This window comes from Haemaphysalis longicornis, unplaced genomic scaffold, assembly GCF_048455015.1.
Source record: "Haemaphysalis longicornis isolate Haplotype H1 unplaced genomic scaffold, Haemaphysalis longicornis Haplotype H1 scaffold_10, whole genome shotgun sequence".
Lineage (NCBI taxonomy): Eukaryota > Metazoa > Arthropoda > Arachnida > Ixodida > Ixodidae > Haemaphysalis > Haemaphysalis longicornis.
The window spans coordinates 123306391-123328948 of record NW_027526204.1 but is presented as its reverse complement, the minus strand read 5'-3'; the positions used below and the strand labels follow the sequence as shown (position 1 = coordinate 123328948).

At 45.1% G+C, this 22558-nt stretch overlaps 1 protein-coding gene across 1 annotated transcript; it reads left to right on the top strand.

The window, feature by feature from the left end:
• Nucleotides 1-523: 523 nt before the first annotated feature.
• On the top strand, nt 524-14466 carry LOC144157942 (lysosomal alpha-mannosidase-like). The gene is made up of 5 exons (XM_077688652.1): nt 524-583; nt 3965-4051; nt 8823-9044; nt 12171-12302; nt 13782-14466. Exons 1-5 carry the CDS (start codon nt 524-526, stop codon nt 14022-14024), a joined length of 744 nt encoding a protein of 247 aa, XP_077544778.1. The 3' UTR covers nt 14025-14466.
• Nucleotides 14467-22558: the final 8092 nt, after the last annotated feature.

The following is a 22558-nucleotide window of genomic DNA, read 5'->3' as shown; positions in this document are numbered from 1 at the left end:
TGGCGCTTTTGCCCACGGAGATGAAACCGTTCGGGGGTAGAGGTATACAGCTTTTGCTGTAAAGTTAATCTCCGATGAAGGTCAATGTGAGACGATTACGAGATTAGGACCTTTCCTGTGTGGACAAAGTTGGGTTTGCGAACTAAATTCCCTTCACCGGCATTCTCCTTGTCCCCATTCCCTTGCTCTCCAGTCCCACCGCAACTGCCCTTCCACCGCCCTCGGTTTAAAGATGAAATTCCTTCCCTCCGTCTTTTCGAGCCACTTGAGGTGTGGGATTGAATACTAATCGGCACCCTGTATACCGCAGGAAAACTTTTACGCACATAATACGTGTTAGACGGATGATATCTGTTAGAAAAGGCGTCGACACCAAAAGCTATGTGAAGTACCCTTAAAAGCAGAATAGCATCAGCAGGCAGAGTGTATGTAATAATGCAGCGTCGTTGGGGTATGTTTTTTGTCTTGTTTCCATGTATCACGCATGTGCGCGCATTCGACGCTTGATTGGATGAATAGTGTCATGGAAAATTCACCCATTGCATCGAACTACTACCCGGTCACCTCCTGGATACACATAACCGTAAGTATCGTCGTGTTTCCCAAGGCTCACAAACGGGTGTACATAAGCTTCCCATTTATGAGCTGAGATCGCTGACTGCAGCGTTTACGATGCACGTTCACACACGCAAACGCATTCTTAGAGGTATTCCGCGGAACTTTCTGGATTTCCCAAGTCTTAATTCTTTGCAACACTTCAAAGGGTGGTACGGAATGAGGCAGCACGCGGCTGCCAATGGCTGAATGTGGTTTCTTACAACGCGGAATGTAGATTTCCATTGACAGTTCTGCATTTAAAATAGCAATAAAAAATTTGTTTCATTCAGTCAGTTTAGCCCACTAAAGCAAAATATCCACTGCTCGCTGCTTTACCCTATAGCTGTCAGCTGTCGGCAACTCCATTTCCTTTAGAGTTTAGCTCATGTAGCTTGTTCTTGTATGCCGGTCGACAGCCACAGGGAAAACTAGCAAGGTAAAGTTAGTTTTTGCGAAGAAGTGGACAGTCATCTGAAATATGCAGGCCATACTGCAGTTCAAGAAAAATCGTCCTCGTTGGGAACTAAAACCCGAAACTATGTCCGATAAGGGCAGCTTGTACGGCAGCAGAGACGGCGAAGTGGGCACAGAGAATGGAAGCGAAAAAAACCCTGGAGACGTATAGGGCAGAGAAACGGGTAATAAAGAAGGAGGGATTCTATGGCAATACGAGAGGCAATGCGTTGCCCTTCGAGGCACGGGCAAGGTGCCTGAGAACCCGGGCATACACGGGTAGGATGAAACGTGTGCATGCTGCGGCAGTGATCAGGAAACTATAGACCATATTGTCAGGAGCTGCACAGAGATACGGCCACCCACCGCGGGGTGAGCGTGAAACGACGCTGGCGGAGGCTTTGGGATTTGGGACGAGGGGGAACCTCAACTTCAAGGCCATAGAGGTGACGAAGAGGCGACTGGAGTGGTGGTGGAGGAAAAGTAGGAAAGGGATGGGTTGGGTACGCAGGCGGAGTAATCATACGGATTAGAATTTAGAACAGCGAGGGGAGAAAAAAGGGGGGTGGGGGCGATGAGTTTAAAACAGAAAAGAGGGAGAGATGGGAGGGAGGAAGCAAATCTATAGGTTAGCTGGAAGTAGGGCAAGTAAACGTAATAAAACAGGCAAGTCGGTTGCTGACAACCGACGCCCCGATTCAAAGGGAAAGCCACTAATCATCATCATCAAGAATCATCGCTCACCGAGGAACGGGAGCATAAACTTAGGCTTTGCAAACAAACACGTTCTTCCACCTATAACTCTATCGATACCACCATCTACACCCCCACGTACTTACACTGCAGTGAGATTTGTTCCCTCTACCACATGGTGCGGGCCGGTCGAAGAAACCCAACGTATCGCCCAATCTTCAACCTTCCCTTGAGCAGTGGGAGAGTGAATGGGCCAGGTCCAGCAGCGAAACTCTGCTTCGGCTGGTTGAACGTTCGGAAAGGCAGCAAGCTCCAATGGCATCCTAAAATAAAAAATACGACCAAATGTTGCTTTTTTAGATGCGACTGCATCTCATTCACTCTCCTTGTACCTCCATACGGCGTTGTTGTCCGTCCACACCCCTCCCCCTACACTATAAAAAGAAAATAATAGCGGCGCCCGGTTTCGATCCCACGACCCTGTGGGCGGAACGCGAGGTACATGGTGCTGTTCCCACTGCGCCACAAAACAGAGACAGAATGAAATGCTACGAACGCGCCTTATATCCTTGACTCATTTAAACTACGTCAAGAAGCTACTGATACAACGTATGATGGGGCAATGATTAACACTTGCAATAAAAGAAAAGAAGCTCCCACTTAAAGCAACAATGATGGAGTAAAGGTCGTTGCGACAGCGAAGCCCCAAGCATACCACTTAGAGAGATTGACCAAGATTGGCCAATAAAACATAATAATAATCATAAAACATAATAATCATACGCGTTCCCGAAACGTTTCACGCGATTTCAGAATCAATCCAACAGAAACACCAAGTGAACCCCACGATGCGTCGCATCTACACAGGGTTCCCCTCGTGGGGAGGTGGGCGCAATTTTTTTGTTCAGAATAAAGTTTAATCACTCTCTCTCTCTCGCTCTCTCTCTCGGCAGTTCGAAAGGAGGCACGAGTTTTACCGCGTTAGGGAAACTTCCAGCGTGCTGCTCGCTTGGAAAAAAGTGCTACTTTGTCGTTTTAACGCGTGGCGTTAAGGCACCACGTTGCAGAAAAGCCAGCGTTGTCGGCCGCGTTAACCGTGAGGAAAAAATCGGTGGGAGCGAGAAATTCCGTACCGCTACCTTGCGGCGCCCACTGGCATCGTGAGCGCCTCGAACCAATGACGTTCGAGAAGTATCGGAAAGTTTTCACCGCTCGCGAGCGCCTCTAGGGGATACAATTAGGCCAGCGATAGGCTGTATTGCGGCGTAGCGTGTTCGCGCTGTTCATACAGATGCGACGGATGCGTTGCCGAGCGCAGCCAGAGTAGTCCTTATCGTACAGCACCATAACGCTATCGCGTTCTGTGCTTAAAGGGAAGCTTAAGGGGACATGTAGACAAAATACAAGTTTGTCTTATTAGAAAGATTTGGTGTTTTATAGGGCCCTAAGCGCTTGTTCGGAAGCAAGCGATGCTAAGAAAACAAATATTTTAAGTGAAAATCTCAATTCTCCCGCTAAATCGGGTTTTCGTGACGTTGACAATGGCGTATTAAGAACAGGGCCTTATAACTAAATTTAGCCTGCTGACCAGGGCTGCTCCCATCTCACAGACGCCCGTTTGATTATCTTGTTTATCACCCACATTCATAGATGGCGCTGCAATACTGCTGAAGTGCCACTGTTCGCACTTTAATTCTGGCCGGACTTCTACACCTACCGTATTTTCATTGCGGTTCATACTAGTCGTTTCCTAATACTGAAGCTATGACTCGACAAACATGGTCATGTAAGTGACCGTGCCGCTTGTTTCAATTGGTCGGTGTTGTTTCGGACAAGTCGAGCGCGTCCGACGGCTGTGTTAGCGGTGTCAGCCGGCAAAGTGTCGCACTAACTGCTTCAGTGTTTATGGGTTCGTTCGTAACTTTAATTGTTCACCCCACAATTCTTACTGCTATAAAAATAATGTGCCCTACAATTAAGCCCACATAGCTCGTTCGGCAAGGTTATAAGCCCCGTCTAATTTTCGTTTGCTTTTGCCGCCATTAGCCAATCGTACACGAGGCGGCGTAATTTTTTTGTGCTCGCCGGCGTAATTTTTTTTTATTTCGAACTTTGATTGCTTAAACATGACAACGTCTTTCGACATTAAATCTCTGTCAAAGCTCAAAATAACCAGCAGGCCCTGCAGACACGCAGCCACATTCTGTAAGGCCATTTGCAGGACAAAGCGAGGCAGCTGCGGATGCTGGTTTTCCCAGATCGACCACAGGGAGGAACGAGCCTTCGGAGCGGAGAACTGGAGCTTATGGTAAGGTTCCAAAGCTCACCACACTTGCGAAAATGGCTAAATCCCGCTAGGGCTCTTGTGTACAACAGAGTTTTACACTTATATATACTAGAGGGAAATCTGTCTCTGCAATCGCGTGCATTCGTGGGCGCCGCCATATAAATTAGCAACGTTCCTCTCCTGCTTATGTTGGCTAGCCACGTGGCTTCTTTTCGCTTTTGAAGCCAAAATCAACAAAACACTGGTAGCATTTTCTTTGTTCGTCGTGCGCGAAGCTTGTGAATAATTGCTGGCAAAAAAAATTTGCTCAACTTCGAAAGTGGACGCATTTCATCAACAGCAGCAAAAATTTTATCCACCCACCCTGATTTACTCGAATGTTTCATCTTATGGGCACCGGCTCATTCATCACTGGAAGAGAATGAGGAGGCTCATGCCGCAGCCCGAGCTCATACACACCGGGCGCCTCCTTCTGGGATATCAGCCTCCTTCTGGGATGAGCCCAACACGGGAAACAGTCCCCAGAAGGTACAGTGACATCCTGACCCACTACCGCTTGGTGTGAAGAATCTTTCCGTCTCCACATCTCAACTTGTCTCGGGAAGATTCGATCATCTACAGACAGCTACAAACTAACACATTTCCCTTATATTACATTACTACACTCAATGCATCCGAAATTGTACTCATACCCTTGTAAATTCTGCATAGAGCCATGCACTCTCTACCACATGGTATGGGAGTGCCGCCACACACCGTCCTTTGCCCCAAATCCAATTCCCTCATTTGAGCAGGGAGAGGGTCGGTTGACCAGCTCCAACCCGGATCACCAACTTCTGGTAGACCCGGCAAGACAGGCCGCCAAGACCCAAGGCTTCCGGACTAAAAGGTCCCCCACCTGGCAGTCAACCCAACAAATTTGACTGCTCAATTAAATGTTTATTCATACTCCTTCTCCCTATTCTGTCGATAAAACAACTTGAAATATCATTTACAATATTATGGTTTTTTTTTTCGCACACACCTGCCTGTGCATACAGGGCCGTGTGCGCGCGCGCAGGCTCAATCCAATCTGTTGTGCACATATTCCTTGAAAAACCAAACCAAACAGACCTTTCGTTCATAATAACTAGACGGCGGATTTCAGGGCAATAAAAAGCGTGTTTTAGGCGCCAAGAATACGCAGGCAAGACAACGTTATAAGCCTTCAACGCCGTAAGTATAGACACCATAAATTTTCATCTAAATGCAAATAATTTCAAACTAAGATGTGCGCGACCTGTATCTACGAAAAGAAAACCGGAAATGTCATTGTTGATGATGGCGCAGAGGCGCCAGCAGTTGATTGTAGTCGTTCGATTGTCCCATAATCCCACAAGACTGATGGAGTAAGGGCTACCCCTTGGCCCATGTCACGTGCTCAAGCGTGGCATAATGGTAAACAGGCATGCAAAAGAACATTTGAGAGCTGAGAATACTGATTGAAAAAGGCGCCACTTTATGTCAGCCCGACGCAATTTAGTTAAAACACAACAAAAAAACAAAAACAGACACAAATAATAAACGCAAGAGAGACAACGATTCATCAAGAAATTTACATGTTCTTAAAAGATGGTAAGTGCTGACCCCAACCATGAAAAAGAAATCCTGCGCAGAATAGGTATGGGGTGGGGAGCACTCGGCAAGCCCTCCCAAATAATGAAAAGTAAGCTCGTATCTATCCCTCAAAAGAAAAATATACAACCAGTGCATACTGCCGAAGATGACATACGGAGCTGAAACTTGGCGCCTTACTAAGCAACGAGAACGCACCCTTAGGTCGGCTCAACGGGCCATGGAACGAACAATGTTAGGAACAACACTCAGGGACAAGGAACGAGCTACCTGTATCAGAGAACAAATTAGAGTTGACGATAACATAGTTCAAATAAAAAAAATAGATGGACTTGGGCTGACCATGTAGTGAGACGAACCGGAACCGGTAAACAATTAAGGTAACAGAGTCGATACCAAGAGACAGGTCTAGAAGTAGGGGAAGGCTATTAATCCGATGGAGGGATGAAATAGAGGTAATTGCGGGAGTAAACAGTGGACTCGATTAGCGCAGGACAGGGGCGGTTGGAGATCAATGGGCGAGGGCTTCGTCCTGCAATGGACCTGAGCAGGCTGATGATGAAAAGAAGACTCTCAGGTACAACTCTAGCAATTTTCTCACGTACAATTATATTAACGCGAAAGTGTTTTATTCACAGATACACGAATATTTCGCTGACGTCATATCCGTCACGGAAGTGACGCCAGTATAACGCAGCAAGTGGCCTGTAAAGGGTGCAACCCTGCTCATCGGGTCTTCTTACAGGGAAGCAACCTTTAGCACTAATGAGCACGTTATACTTAGGGTTGTTCGTATTCGGATTTTACATTTTAACACGAAAATGTTTTACGCCGCCATACCCCAATATTTTACTGACGTCATATCCGTCACGGAAATGACGCCAGAAAATTTTTTTCAGGAGCGACCCGCCAGCAGGACGTCGCTCGCCAAGCGCACCCACAAGAAAGCCGCCGACCTGCAAATCATGCTCAGCTGCAAATTTAGCTGCACATTTCACTTTCGTGTTTTACTGATTCCTATCACATAGGAATCAACCACAGGTTTAATCTAAATTGCTCAATCAATACGTCCCAGAAGTGCCAAACATTTCAAAACATTTGAAGAGCATTTCTCAAAAGGTGTTCAGCCGCCGAACAGCTATATTTCTCATAGAAGAGCGTGTTTTAGAGCCCTTCGGCAGTGTGAATTTTGAGGCGTGAGGAAACGGAGCTGCGCAGTGATGTTCCTACGTCGGCTGTTCAATGTACGAATCGTCTCCGAACAGTATAGGAATCGTCCGCTTACACTCTTAACAATTCCCCTTACAGACCGCGCTCTCTTACACGTATCTTGGCATTATTATTACTAACAACCTTTAGTGGAACCTACATATAGAAAGCATAAAATCTAAGGCTAACCAGACTCTAGTCCAGCTCCGTATAAATTTTTCTCTCGCACCTTTGTAGTTGAAGCTACTTTTTTATACTACGTACGTTCGCCCTAAATAGGAGTATGCTTCTTCTATTCGGGATCCGGCTCACATGACATTATTACATTCAGTTGAGATAGTACAACATCGCGCAGCCTGTTTTGTTCTGTCTAATTATCACAGAACAGCCAGCGTCATTCAGATGAAAAAATCACTGCGACTTCCGAACCGCTCTACTCGCCGAGAACACTCACGAATTTTCCTCTTTCGTAAAATTTATCACCATAGCTTCACGTTGCACAATTCACAGATTCGTCCTGCGCCTTACGTGTCAGCTCGCCGAGATCACTCACGGAAAGTTGATGCACCCCATTCGAAGACGGTCATGCATTCTACACGATTCTTTCCAAAAACGTGCAAGGATTGAACAATCTACCGAGCTCATTAACAAGTATACAAAACCCCGATCTATTTCAGGATGCTTTAAATAACTCGGAATAAATTGTCACTCCGATCCCGCATTCCATACCTTAGAGTGTTTTGAATGATTATTTTGTTATTGATTAAGACCATATTTATTTATATATACTTGAACTACTGGTGAATGAATTCGCCACTGTGCTCCTGAATTGCATTTTCTTTAGTCCTTTATAAGAGTGTTCTATTGTTGCTGTTTAGTTACCAACAGCGTGTAATCAATTTGTCTGTTTCAACCCCGCCCCTTTATAATGTGTCCTACCCTGAGGGTAAAATAAATGAAATGAAATGAAATGAAATGAAATGAAATGAAAGGCGTGTTCGATGCTCAACCATTGCGTAGAAAATAGAGTTGGACTTCAGTATGTTTTCAGAAACGAAGGTGTGGCTGCACATGCTTCAAGTGTGCTTGGAGAGCACGCCGAAACTATATAGTCTAAGAAAGACTGGGAAAATTGGCGAAACGACAGCAAACTACCACCATCACCAGATTTCCGGGTTTTAATTGCGCCTCTTGTCACGTAGAACGAAAGTCCCATTTTGCTGCTGCTAGCGGTTGTTTTCCAGCAGTTCGTTGAACTAGAAAACCAGGGGCGGTATCCTCGTGTTTTGTCCGTTTTGTGTCCAATTCAAAAGGGTCCGTTTTGGGCAAGCCCTGATTGGCTAAAAGCGGACACCCGGATGTGACGCCATTCAAGCACGACGGAGCTATGAGCGGCAGTTCTCGGAGCAGACGATTAGGAGAAGACGATTTTTCGTCGCCTTGTTGCTGGTTCGCTGGCGCAACAATAAGCACATGAACAATAGTTAAAGTAGGTTTAGTCGCTTAAAATGCGTTTACAAGAACAGTTGCGCAAAAGACAACCCAAAGCCTGCCTACAAATGGAAGTACGTCGCAATAAAACGGACGCAAAACAGACGTTTTAAAAACAGACAAACACAAGAATACCACCCCAGGTTGAACCCCATACTCTTTCGAACAGTCAATGCAGCCCGGTAACGTGAATAATGATCTCAAGCTGCATTTTAATGCTAAACTTGAGGCTAACTAGTGTTCATACAGGCGCCGATCTTAAATATAGGTGATTAGGCACAAAAATAAGTACTGCAAAAAAAATTTATACTCATACATCAAAGTTGGGCGATGGAAGCGCGAGGAACACAATAGGCGTTTGCCTAAAATTTGGTTTCTAGTGATAACTTGGTTTACAAGTGCTAAGGCTCGCACATTTTCCTTTCTTGTCCGTTCACTCACGCCATGTGGTGAATCGTGAACTTGTCTGTCAACCCAGGTGCACCGCTGGCACTCGACTATCAGCGAGGACACCGGATTGAGAGAGGCTCTAGAAGAACTGGGCGAGGATGGCGAAGGTCTGGTTGCCAGGGGAACGCACCGGGTGTTCCTGGGTTCCGCGTCCGAGTGCCAGCGTCTCATGCGGCCGCAAGCGTTGCAGCTTGTGTACCGACCTGTGCTACTCTTCCCGCCCATCCTATGGAAGCCGGAGTTGGGGAACGTAAGGACTCAAAAATGGAAGCATCTCCACTCCGTGGGTGATGGCGAGAGTGCGGAGTACGGGGACTCGAAATGACATCCAAGTTGCGCCCCGAGTGACAACCGATTTGCGCCCCGTCCGTCATTCGATTTGAACCGTGAATTGCACCTAGATTATTCCCTAAATGAAAGTGCAACTCACGGCACAAATCGAATTTCGCTTGATTTTCGCTTGATGGTGGTGTGCGCACGGATGGACGTGGACGGACATTGGGAGGTGCAAAGGTACTTCGCACCGATACAGGCGAGGGAGTAAGCCGTTTGACCGTCGGGTGCAAACCCACGGTCGTAGCCCAATGGGCAAGACGACTGACACTAACTCTGTCTCGTCTACCATACACAGGCTCGAATCCTGCCGCCGGTGCCTGCGTGATTTTTTGCGATTGTAAAGCTATGCGCACGGACGCGGACGGACATTGTGCGGTCCTAAGGTACTCCGCACCTAATACCGCCTAAATGAAACAAGCTCACGCGTTTCGCAATGGCGCGTGACACAACACGCTTACTTTGTAACGTATTTCCATGGGCTTTAAAGGCATCGTTTCACGGCGTGCCTAAGACGACCGGAAGTACCCGTTTGCTTTTTATTACGAGCTCTGATTGCTCGGACATGACCGAACAACTCTGCAGTAGGAATTCTTCCTTGTGGCAATACCTCATGCACCTGAATAGTAAACATTGACTCTAGTTGATCACCAAAGCCTTATGCACTTATTTTATTACCAAAACGGGCCGCAAAATGAAACGTGTATTGCAACATCAGTAGAGATCGTAGTGTGCGACAAGTAGAAGAAGAACATTAGTAAATACTATCCGAAAGCAAAAAAACGTTGAATTTCGTCCTTTGCAAACCCACTACAAAAGAGGGAGGCTATGAAACAGTAGAAGCCACACATCCAAACAGCGCTCCTAGCGGGCGTTATACGGACTACATAGCCGCGTTTACATGAATGCGACAGAATGCGACAGCAGCGCGTCAGATTTCCTAGCGCATCACAAGTAATGCGATGCGCTAGCGTATACATGTAGCGCATTACCCCTGGCGCGATGGTGGCGCCATACGGTGTCGCACATCGAAGGTAAAGCAGCGTTTCTGGCTCTTCCTAAGCTTCCGGAACGGCTGGTTCTGTTCTTTTTTCACGACTCGCATTTTCTGGCGTCTTACACTCGATTTAGACGTTTTTAAATTCAAAGCTGCAGCGGCTGCAGTTGCAGCGCTTACTTTTCTTGTCGACATAATTTCTAATGCGATGCGCTCGCGTTTACATGCACTTCGAAAGTCGACTTACGTGTCTCAATCCACCCCGGTCTGGCGCATTTATGCGACGCGCTTTCCTAGCGCATTAGCCCCGTTTACATGGATGCGATGCGCTCGAAAATTGATACGATGCGATGCGATGCGCCACTTGTCGCATTCATGTAAACGTGGCTCATGGCGCTACTCCACTACGAGATAGTTTTTTCTGCCTGAACGCCTAAGCCGTTCGGAACCCGTTGTTAGGCCTCCGGATTCCATTCTGGGACGCCAATTGAAATCCCAGTGCGCATTGATTTCTGGAATTTCATTCTTCGAGCTGTTACCTACTCTAAAACCATCCTGTCGTTCCCGTGGTTCAAGCCCAGGGTGCGCACAATTGACCAATCTTTGCAGCAAGCAATAAAATTTGGGTAATTGATGATGTCGAAGGTAAAGGGACCCTGAAACACTTTTGATAAACGCTTTCACTCTTTCCTTCGCGACTGGAACCACTTCGAAAGCTACAGTTATCGCCAGCACGGAGCGGCAATGCGTGATTTGCTCGTCACAACAGATACGCCTTCCGTTTCTGCTTTGTTTTTGTGGCTTTATTTTAAAGTAGCTATCGAAAAGCGTTTATTGCTGCAACTGAAGGAAAACCGGCCTACAGCCGCTACATGGCCACAGTGACGTAATTCCGGCCGTCGACGAACGTCAAGACTGGGAAAGAGAAAAAATCTTTTGAGCGAGCTTCCAAGTTACCTGATAGGCATAGAGCAGTAAGTTTTGGCTGAGGTACTTTGCGACCCCCTAATCTAACTGCTGGGTGTGTTGGGAGACTACGTTCTGCAAGCATTTAGGATTTCAAAAAAAATTCAAGAAAGTGTTGCAGGGTCTTTTTAACATTTGGCTCAAAAGTTCCGTCTGTGCTGTGGTGCCATATAGCGCAAGCATGACGTTCTGCATTGCGAAATGCCACAGCACAGATAACATTTTTAAGCCATATGGTATGCAGGTGGCTCTTACCCAAGAGAGAACCAGCGTAAAAGACGACAAACGAGAAAGAGGTTAACAAACTGCGTAACACATGATGTACCAACTCGTCCAGTCTTCCGTTTTTGATCGCATTCGCCGAATTGGCGTTGTGCGCGGCACTCAATGGTCGCCCAAGTGCATTGAGGTGAAGCTGAACCGCAGTATTGCGCAACGTAGTCTCTAGCGCCAAATTCAGGAAGCAAAGCGCAGTCCATCAAAATTACTTTACGGAGATTACCCACTTCTTACTGGGCGCTAAACAGAAAATGCCAAGGGTTTTGGCACACGTTCAATTAAGCTATACACACACGGCAACTGCGGGTTCCCTCTCATGATGTGTTCAAGGGAAAGACGTCAGAGCGCAATCCTCTTACGAGTTGGCATTACGCATCCCTGTCATCGCTACCACAGGAGAGTTCCGTTATGTCAAGAGAGAGATAACTTTTATCTGGACAGTAGGACACTAGGCCTAGGGGAGAAGAAGGTGTGCGACTTCGGGGGTGGATGGAGGGAGAGGCGTGTTTGCGGCATAGGACGTCGTGAAGGGCTATTAGTGTTCAATAAATGAAGCTGCCTTGCCCCTTGGAAAGGCGGGATATTTCATTTGAGTTCAGGACTGCAGCTAGACGGCTTTCGATAGAATTAGTGCAATAAAATACTTCGTACGGGCGTGCAGTGTATAAGTACGGGGCACTAGAAAAAAAAAGTGGAGGTTCAAAAGCGTGTGAATCTTAGTCAGTGGCAGATTACGTGCTGAAATTGGGCGGGTGTGGAGGATGCACGGTAACTTAAATGCTTCTTCTACTCTCGTTCCAGTTCACGGGTCTCCGGTCACCGCTCCCCAGTACGCTGCACGTGTTAACACTGGAGAGGCCGTCGAAGAACCAAGTTCTGCTGCGACTCGAGCACCTCGCGCTTAACAAGACAGCCCTAGAGGTCGATGTCACTGTAAGGGACAATTCCAAGGAGACATGCCTCCTGTCTTCACGTTATAGGGTTTTTTGAGAGTACAGATCGTAAGCATCCGTTCCTGCAGTAGAGCGCCGTAGACGTAACCGAGCAAACTATCTATTACACAAGGTAAAATGCATGACGGTAATGGCGAAAAGGGCAAAGAGGAAACTGGAGGAGGAGGGCAGCGAACAAAAAATCTACGCTGCATTAGTGGAGGCCTGTCTTAGGCGCCTTGAAACGCGCCTACGCATCACCCAAGCGCTCTCTCCTGCGGTCTTCCGAATCTAGAAACAGTCGCGACACACTCCACTCAGTTTGCCATGTGCTGGAAACTCACTGCCTCAGTATAACGCAGAATGAAAACACTTTAAAAGCGCAGCCCAAATTTCCGACTGGGGAGTATCGCAATCGTTGGTGACTTTTATATAAGTTTGCTTTGTCTCCCCAGCTTCAGGTTGTGGCGTTTTACAGCTGTGCCTATGGAACGAGGGTTGCCGTACAATATTTCGCAATTTCCTATGCTCCTGCACCTTCCTACAGCGTCTGTTTTGTGTGTACACCATAGTTGTTAGAGGGCAGTTATTTTATGTCCTAGTATTATTAATATAATAACCGTTGCTACAGGGAACGCACTGCAACGTGCCAGATGGACGAAGACCGCGTAATCAAGGCCTAGTTCAATTTCCGTGAAGTTTTATGAGGACGAAAAGAAAATACGCCCTGTTTGTCTTGTTCTACCTTCTTTGTCGCCGCTCTATTATAAGACATAAAACGCGAGACAAACTGCGTCTTTTTCTTTTTGCTTTTCTGTGTGATTTTTGTCAAATGGCAGGCGGATATGTTTCGCGAAAACTTGTCCTACTATGACGTTCGTTCCACTAACACGTACTCACGCAGTAAACGGACAACAGTAGAAACACAAAAACCATTATATAAATAAACTGTTCAACAGTACGGCTATATCAGCTGAATTATATCAATGAAATAATTGACGAATAAAGCAATCGCAATTCATATATATATGAAGGGTGAACATTCGATGAAATACAGAAAAAGTAAAATCAGATCAGCAGCAAGTGCGGAAAGTAAGATGAGGTATGCACCGGTTTTATTGATCGATCGATCGATCGATCGATCGATCGATCGATCGATTGATTGATTGATTGATTGATTGATTGATTGATTGATTGATTGATTGATTGATTGATTGATTGATTGATTGATTGATTGATTGATTGATTGATTGATTGATTGATTGATTGATTGATTGATTGATTGATTGATTGATTGATTGATCGATCGATCGATCGATCGACTGACTGACTGACTGACTGACTGACTGACTGACTGACTGACTGACTGACGGACTGATTGATTGATTGATTGATTGATTGATTGATTGATTGATTGATTGATTGATTGATTGATTGATTGATTGATTGATTGATTGATTGATTGATTTACGATTCGCAGAGTTTGCTCTCAGACTACGTCCTGGAGAATATACGGCCAGTTACGCTGGGAGCCAATCAGTTTCTCCCGGGCCCCACCCGTTACCGGTGGTCCGTGCAAGAAATCGGCCGTGCGCCACGACAAAAGGACGTCGTACGCATGTTCGCACCGGAAATAACACCGACGCCAGATACTGATGGTTCCGCAGTGAAGCTTCGTCCTGGAGAGATCGCCACTTTCCTAGCTGATTTAGTCCCCGACTGACTGCGCAATTCACGCGTAAAGAAAGAAGACATGCTCAGCCAAAAACTCCTCATATTAGTTACGCAGGTCTAAGATGAGCCAGTGTCAACACTCTCTTAGAAAAAGTAGCACTTGTGAAAAAAGATAACAGGAGTGTGAGCTGAAAATAAGCCGGAACATTCGCGGGAAAAGAGTAGCCTTACCTGTCAACTTTGATTCTGTCACTTTCTACTGAATTAAAAAATATCATTTATTAATTAGGGCACCAAGCACCATGTGCTGTGCAATATCTAGCACTGCTCTTGTGCATCGATGTTTTCTATTGAGCGTGAATCCATTATTGCGTTATGATGCTAGGCAACAGTCATGTTGAGTATACTGCTGTAATTCGTTTTGCCTTTCGTGTATAACATGAACAACGGTCGGGATATGTATATCACGGGAATGAATAAAATTTTATAGGACAGCCTCATAGCGAGCAATACGTTCTGTCATTCTTTTTTTCTCACACTTAATCATCACATGTTCAAAAGAGGCCTCAAAATAAAGCTCAATAACGACATTCCAGATGGTTGTATTATGCACTGAACAAGAAATAACAACAGTATTGGCACCGTCAATAGATGAAATAACACCCTGTTTGGCACGGCTAAAGTCCTGCAAATTGAAGATTCCGGTCTTGCTGTGGGTACATGAAAGCGCTTGTTCTACTGGATAAAACTAGCGGAGTTTCCCCAGGCTCCGTTCCAGCACATCAGCGATGTTGTGAACTGCTCAAGAAATTTTCAGTAGGATATGAAACACTTTCCAACATATATGTTGTAAGGGCATTAAAATACAAAAAATGCGTTTATGTCACTGCCTGGTGGTTACTGAAGCGGGGATGATATAAGCGGCATTTTTAAGCCAGGCGTAATTTTCTAGTAATCCTTCAAAATTAACTTCGCGAGGTCTGCCTTATCTTTCCTGGAGGCCCAGCACAGATGAGTGTGTGCATACGTATGTAGGTAAGTGAGAGACAGACAGCGGTCTTTATGCGACTCGCGATGTTAGCCTGGCAAGAACGTCTGGCTTCCTACGCCAGATGACATTAAAAAGCGAATAATAATTTAAGAAATTTACACCCAGTTCCAGCCAGCGTGAAATCTGCTGAAATAGCGGAGTTGAGGGTTGTCTTTACGAAGATTCCTGTTAGCATTCGCTTATTTCTTGCGCTTATTGTTATAATCATCTTAGCGGCCAATTGTCTCATAATTGTTTCCGGAAAATCCCAATAAAAGAACAGTCACAGCTGTTTTCTGTACCCACACTACCTCTGTGTATGGCCGTGTGGCAGAGGGTAATTCTATAACGTTTACAACCTCAATGTGAACTAATAAGTTACGACAAGTAAATGAAACTCTGCCTAATGATAGAGTCGTCTCAGCCGCTAATTGTCCTGTAATTTGTTTCGGGATACTTTTGATGACGTAATAGTTAGAGCCGTTTTCTGCAATCATACTATCTCCGCAGATGACTATGCTCCACAGCGCAACGGGCAATGTGGAAAAGCCAGCTTACAAAAAACCACGCTTACACAGATTTGTTTGAAGTTGGCTTCACCTATAGACCCAAGTACAATGCTCGGAAGACGTTTTTTTTAAGAAGAAGAAGAAGAAGAAGAAGAACAACAACAACAACAACAAGACGATGATGATGATGACTATTTTTCAGCGGACAGTGTTACGTTGCCTGCTAACGGGGCAGGAGCTAAAGGCATTGAGTGCCTGACGTGGGTTCCTGACCCTCTGGAGTTCACAACAGAGGACACGTTTCAATCAAATATGCGTGCTTAGCAATACCATCCAGCAATAGAGAGAGAGAGAAATAAGTAAATTAAGAAAAATACAAAAAATCGTACACTTCCAATAATGGGAATCACAATTTACACATATAATACGCATAGAACTTTTTTCTGCAATACCTGTTAGTAGCTGATACAATAGAACACGGCACATTTCTTGACTGATTGTCCGTTATGTCTATAGAAAAATCACGTCTACACACAATACAGATTAAATTCCTTAGAATGAGACGCGCCTAGTGATTGTCATATCTCACTTCCTTTTCAATAAGCATCATCTTGGTTTCAGTCTTAAATACGGTTGCACTCGTGTTAGGTTTTAAATTACCCGCTAGGATGTTCAAGACATGCGGTGATTGATAAGTTTCCGATTGTTTGCCGTAATCACTCCTAGTATTGGGTGTACGTCTTATTGGTCGCCGTACACCGCAGTGGCCGTTTTCTGCGTCGCCATCTACGTATAACTTGTTTTTGTGTGCCTTCTGGACAAGTCTAAGGTAATTCAGCTGGTCAGCTCTAAGTATTGAGTGTTCTGAAAACCAAGGTGAAGTTGGAGGGTCGTCTTAGAATTTCTCTCGAAAAATTTCTAAACACCGTATTATTTTTTTTTTGCAGGACAACAGCCTATTGTAATTATTTTGTGAGGTTGTTCCCCACACAATATATAATATAATACAATTTGAGCTATCTCCTAATGAGCTATCTCCTTGAGCTATCTCCTTGAGCCACGCCCTGAAAGATCAAGAACGCATTAGGAGCACAACGTCCTAATGAATCAAGCCCTATATTAACGTAAATGCGCACTGTCATGGTTTCCCCGATATAATAGCCTGAATACTAATGAGCGTTGTAGGTCATACTGAGCACGATAGTACAAAGCCAGCGGCAGGGCGAGCGCTATTAATGAATGAAAATATCCATTAATCGCGTTTGTGAAGGCTGGCACTTTCACAGAAGAAAACAAACTGTACGAACATGTCATGCTGGACAAGAACGAAACTAGTAGCGTCGAGGTCGAGGGTAACACTTGCAGGAGACTATTATGGCGCACTTCGGATTCTCATGAACCAGTTGTAACGTGAGCCGGACACTTTTAAGAGCTCTTATTGCCCCCACCCCACCCCAACAACTCCATGCGCCTCCAACCAGTCGGAGCCTAAATCAACGTTGGTCGCAATACGAGAGGGGAACGTAAGAAATTGGAGCCACATCACTTCCTTCTGCCACCACAGTAGCCCGCGCTAGGCAACGCCATCGTCGGATTGCGGTCCCCAGTCGATCCGGACAATGAAGCCATTGCACGGCTTTCCGTTGCTTCTCGCGCTACTCTTTGCCAGGATTTCTGGGGCCGCTACAGTAAACAAGTGCGAGCTAAAGGTAAGAGACATTTTCTTTTAACCTGTGGGAATGTACTCCACATTATCTTTTTTTAATTCGCATTTTTGGCACGCGGCATATGAAGAAAATATAAGACATTAGGTAGACGAAAGAGAAGGGGTACAAAAGCACAGGTAGTCAGGAAATTGATGACCCTGTACAACTCTAAAGGTAGGCATGGAGTCCGGTCTCGTGTAAAAGGTTCAGCAGCGACCTGCAGTAGCGGTCTTCGTGCACCCACCGGTTGAAGTCCCCCAGTTTATCCCACGGCTCTTACAGCACATTATCTATGCGCGCCAATTTAGGTACACTATAGGCTCATGAATATGAATACCTCCTGTATGAAAGAAATCAGTATCCGCCAGTACCTTTTCAGCCCTGTCACAGCAACGAGTCGCTTCGGAGCCAGTAACTCGCAAGCCTGCACGTCCTGAACCAACAATTTATCCAAATAACACATTTTGTTCTGCAAGCAGAACGATTGTTTCCTTGCCGGTTTTCTATCTTTTTGTTTTCTCTCGGAGTGCTATGCTTCAGTGGTGGCTGCGGTTTGTCGAAATCTTAGGACAAAGCTTCAAGGCGATAAAAATTTGCCAGCTTCCTAGTTTACACAACAGAGAGAGTAAAAATTTACTCACGAAAAAAAATTTGCCGTTTGCACGGTGAAGTGCTGAGGTCGAGTAGTAGTACAAAATCTATCTGTTTTACCAGGTATGATTTTACGTAATTACGCCTTTTTAGCATGATATGCGCTCTGAAGCTGCACTGAGGGGATTAAAGTGGCACCTAATTCGGTATTGTATATTTTTCGCAGTTCCAACTCGGAAGATGTTAAAACCAGGCTAGTCCTTAATCCACAAAAATGCTTGCTTTCTAAACTCTAATGCGCAGTATCACGTATGTTTATTCGTCTCGCTCAGAAAACTGAATGTGTTCCAGTTGCATGGCGGTATCGATGAGGGGCAGGAATTGCGTGACAGTGCTATATATGCCATGCTGCTGGCATCAAATTTCGAAGACCGTGTGTTCCATCCCGACCCTATAGCCCAAGCTAAGTTACCACGCAAAATAATGCCATTCAAGAACTATGCGTACACCCATCACATACTGCTCAGAATTAACTTTTTGCATCAGCTTAGGTATTATTTCGAACCCACATAAAAAAAACCTGGAGCACCATCGGTCACAGGCCTGCCACCTTTCTACGGCTCCTTGATATTGGAAAGTTAAAACATGCGTAAGGCTTTCAAGCGTCAGTGCGAAGTATTTCTGACCTTGAGAAAGCTGATTTGGTAATTTGTACAACGGTTAGTTATTTCACAATGCCTGACACGAAAACATAGTAAAATCACACAAAATTCAAGGTCCATATCACTGTTCTCACATAATCAAGGGTTCGACGAAATGTCGTCTGGTCACGCATGAGAACGTACAAAAGAAAAGCGAACACTGACCACGTATAAAAATAATGTGACGTTTCGGAACCACATACGGGTTGCTTGTTTACTCCGAGTGAACAAGGAGTGAACAAGGAACCCGTATGTGTTTCCGAAACATCAAATATATTTTTATACATAGTCAGTGTTCGCTTTTCTTTTGTACACTGTTCTCACAATTGCTTTCGAACTTTGTGGCATTTTATAATTACAGATCGCATTACAGAGCTTACATATGATAATGTTGTTCAAGTTGTTATTTCTGCTCTACGATAGAATGCCTAAAGGGCGACTCTGCGTTTCAGCAATAAGCAAGTACATAACACTATGTGTTTACCTGCCTGACGCCCACCTTATATTAAACAACACTTCGGCTAACTGAACAGCTGCCTGACTGGTTAAAAATCCTGTAGAACCGCGTGAAATCTTCGCGCATCTCTTAAACTCAGCATAAAGTTTTCACTGGCATAATTTGCCCCTTCGTGTTCTACGCAGGGGTGTCCCAAACTGAAAATGGGGCACATTAACGTGCACATCTTGTGTCACAGTCACAACGACGCCGGATGGCTGGACACAGTGGACTACAACTACCTCAAAGGTGGGGAGCCTCCGTCCGCCTGCTGCCTTTTGCTTACACATCCCGCCTTAAAAGGGCCGCGCAGACAAAGTAAGATGAATTGATTGTTTATTACGTACTGAACTTTTGACACTAAAAAAAATCCAGCCATTTCCACGAAGAGAATGATGATGAGAGGGGCGAAGCTAAAATGCTTATCGGTAAAACCGTGAAACATTCGCCCACACACCATATAAAGACTCAACACGTCAAGCTTTCCACCGCTCCGTTGACAAGCCCGTCGACGACGTGGATGTTTGTGGTGATTATGTAGGGCTTGTTTGGGACAATGAGAATCTCCATGGGTAAGTTGGCAAATTCTGTGCGTGACATTTTAGCCACCTTGGCCGTCGCCTTCTGCAGACCGTCTTGTGTCGCGTACCCCCGGTACGTGTCTTCTGCTCGCAGGCGACGAACGACAACCTCTTCTTCTTCTTCCTCTCCTTCTTGTTGGATAGCAACGAACGCGTTGAACGTTATGACTTCTTCAGCCAATCTTTGGTTATCCAATTCCTAGGGGGATCCTGTCACAATCATCATCAATGTGCCGTGTACAATGTGCCATGTACGGCCGGGACAGGACCTGAGCAAGAGGAGCTTCGCCCCTAACAATTTCCAAGGTGCTGAAGCAAAAGGCCACTGTAATAGTCGCCTGACTAGAGCCCTAGCACCTGACAGCGCTAGCGACAGGAACAGACGCAACTATTGATCCCTAAATAAATACAAATATTCATACACATTTTTAGCGAAACAAACTGCCACAATACCTTCTACAAAGACGTAATGGCTAAAGACATAAAGAAAAAGGCATACACGCTTTTCTTGCGCAACAAAATTAGAATAACATTACTGTGTACACAATCAGTTTTCGCAAAGGAAACCAAAAAGACGTAAACATACACCCAAAATGAAACAAAATCACACGTGAATCTTACACATCACGTAGTAAATACATTTTCGTTTCCCACCTAAAAGCGGCTACCGAGGAAGTGTGCTCAATGATGTCAAACACTACAGGGTGACTGTTCAGGAGGTTAGGCATTTGCCATTCAAGTGTTTGAGTGCCATAATTCGTTCTGGTCCGTATTTTTACCAAGTTTTTATGCCGGAAATTATATGTGACTTCAGTGTTAGTGTAATTAAAAAGAAAAAACTCGGGGTCAGCTTTGAACTCCAGAAAAGTCGTTTCAGCAAGTCGTTGATAATACAAGGACTGTACAATACAAAGGTTGATTAAGAAGACTGTTTTGTGCCGACCACAATAAGGCCAATATTATCGCAAACTTCACAGAAATAATCGAGATATTAGGGAAAACATGCGGAGCAGTGGCGACTCGCCAACCAACTTCCGACGAATTCTCTATGGCGTCACAGAATCTCGTTTTGGTGGTTGGCGGCCGCCTATGAGAGATCGAGCCTCTTGCACCGTTGGACCGTGTCATTTGAATGTTAACGCATCGTTACCACGCTGATGACTACGTTTTCAGTGCTTCCAATATTACATCACTCATGCCCATATTACTTCACTGTAGGGCGAAATTAGAACATTTTGTAGTATTCGTGTTTTTCCTGTTAAAAATGTCGCTCGTGGCTGCCCCAGTGGGCTGAATGAGTTACCAAGGACTATTTCTTGTAAATTTAACGAAGTTCTATTTTGTCTTAATGGCCCGTTTAATTGGGGTCTAGCCTGGTTCCCTTTTTATAGCCTAGATGCTCGTCATTAAACAGTCATGTTGTGATAAAAACAACAATTTTATAGCTGTGTGCTGCTCTTTATAAGCAGTAGCTTAAATCTGTAAAAGAGGAAAGCTGTGTATTTCACAGTGCAACCTCACCTCAGTGACCATCTTCTTTTTAGAATGTGCGGCCTACATGGAACCGAGATCCCACTTCCTTGAAAACATTGAAGGTCTAGTACACGGACCAATTACTCTGAGAAATATTTTAGGACCATGGATTCGTCCCTCGAAGCAGCGCCAAGCACTACGGAGTTTGTCCGCTTATTTGGATGAAATCGGCCTAATTTCAAAATCGCAAATTATGTGGCCCAAGCTCAGAACAAAAAATATGCATGTAAGTCCGTTACCGTGCCGAGTCCACGACAGTTTTTTTTTTCTTTCCTGCCCAACTCTTTCCTGGGCCTTTTCTTCCCCCATTCCACGGTGTAAGTGCCCCATTCCCAACCCACAGCAGACAAGCTTGGAGACAGTAAATGCCGGCAAACCTCTCTGCTGTTCCAATAGTATTCTCTCTCTCTCCTTTTGATGCAAAGTTCAAACCATGTACTAGCTTATTTTCTGCAATACCACAAGATACTCAGAAGACAGGCTGAAAAGTAAATTAGTAGACAGCAGAAGATTAGGGCGATGCAGTTGAAACTGTGAAAGTGATAATATTTGTACCTAATATATAACTACATTCTGCGGCCATTGGTTACATGGTTTACAAATTTGTCCTTGACACAGCGTAATATTTCCACGCAATAACGTGACCAATGTAACTGGTACAAACGAACCAATACTACTTTCGAGTGTTTGACAAGAGCGTGTTTTTTTCTAATCACCAACCGGTGCGGACCGCAGCGGTCAAGTCCATATACGACACGGTGCTTGAGGCACTGGATAGGAGACGGAGCCGTCGTTACGTTTCCGCCGAGAACGTGTTCTTCTCACGCTGGTGGAAAGAGCAGAACGAGACCAACCGACGCAGGGTTCGAGACCTCGTGAAACAGGGTAGGCCTCCAGCCGCCTCGCACTGCATGAAACATCGGGAACATTCTGGAAACCCTGGAAAAATCTGGCATATCTGGGAAAATGCAACGAAATCTGGGAGATAGCTGGGTAATTTAGTTAAAGTTGGAGAAAAATATCGAGAATGACTTGGAATATTACGCGTGGGCGCCGTTCAATAAATCAGGTGGTTTATCGGTTCATAGATCTGCCAATTTATCAATCACGAATGCATGTGGTGCCGGCCTTTCTAACCGTGGGTGTTGCTTTGGGTATTGTGGTGGCTGTGGCTAGTGCTATATATTGCATTCCAGAATGTAATCACCAGCCTAACAATAACTTTTTAGTTCTTCGTAGTTGCTTTTGACCCCTTCTTTACTGAGGGACAACTTTCACCAAGATGTGTACGATGGTCGCTGAAAGCTGATGTTTTTTTTTAGGGAACGCGCCCCTTTTAAGGAAATAAAGGGATGATAGATGTAACGCTTAACGATAAAAAGCAAGGATCACATCTTTGCAGACAAATTAAAACAGGAGACGTCCTGGTTTGATAA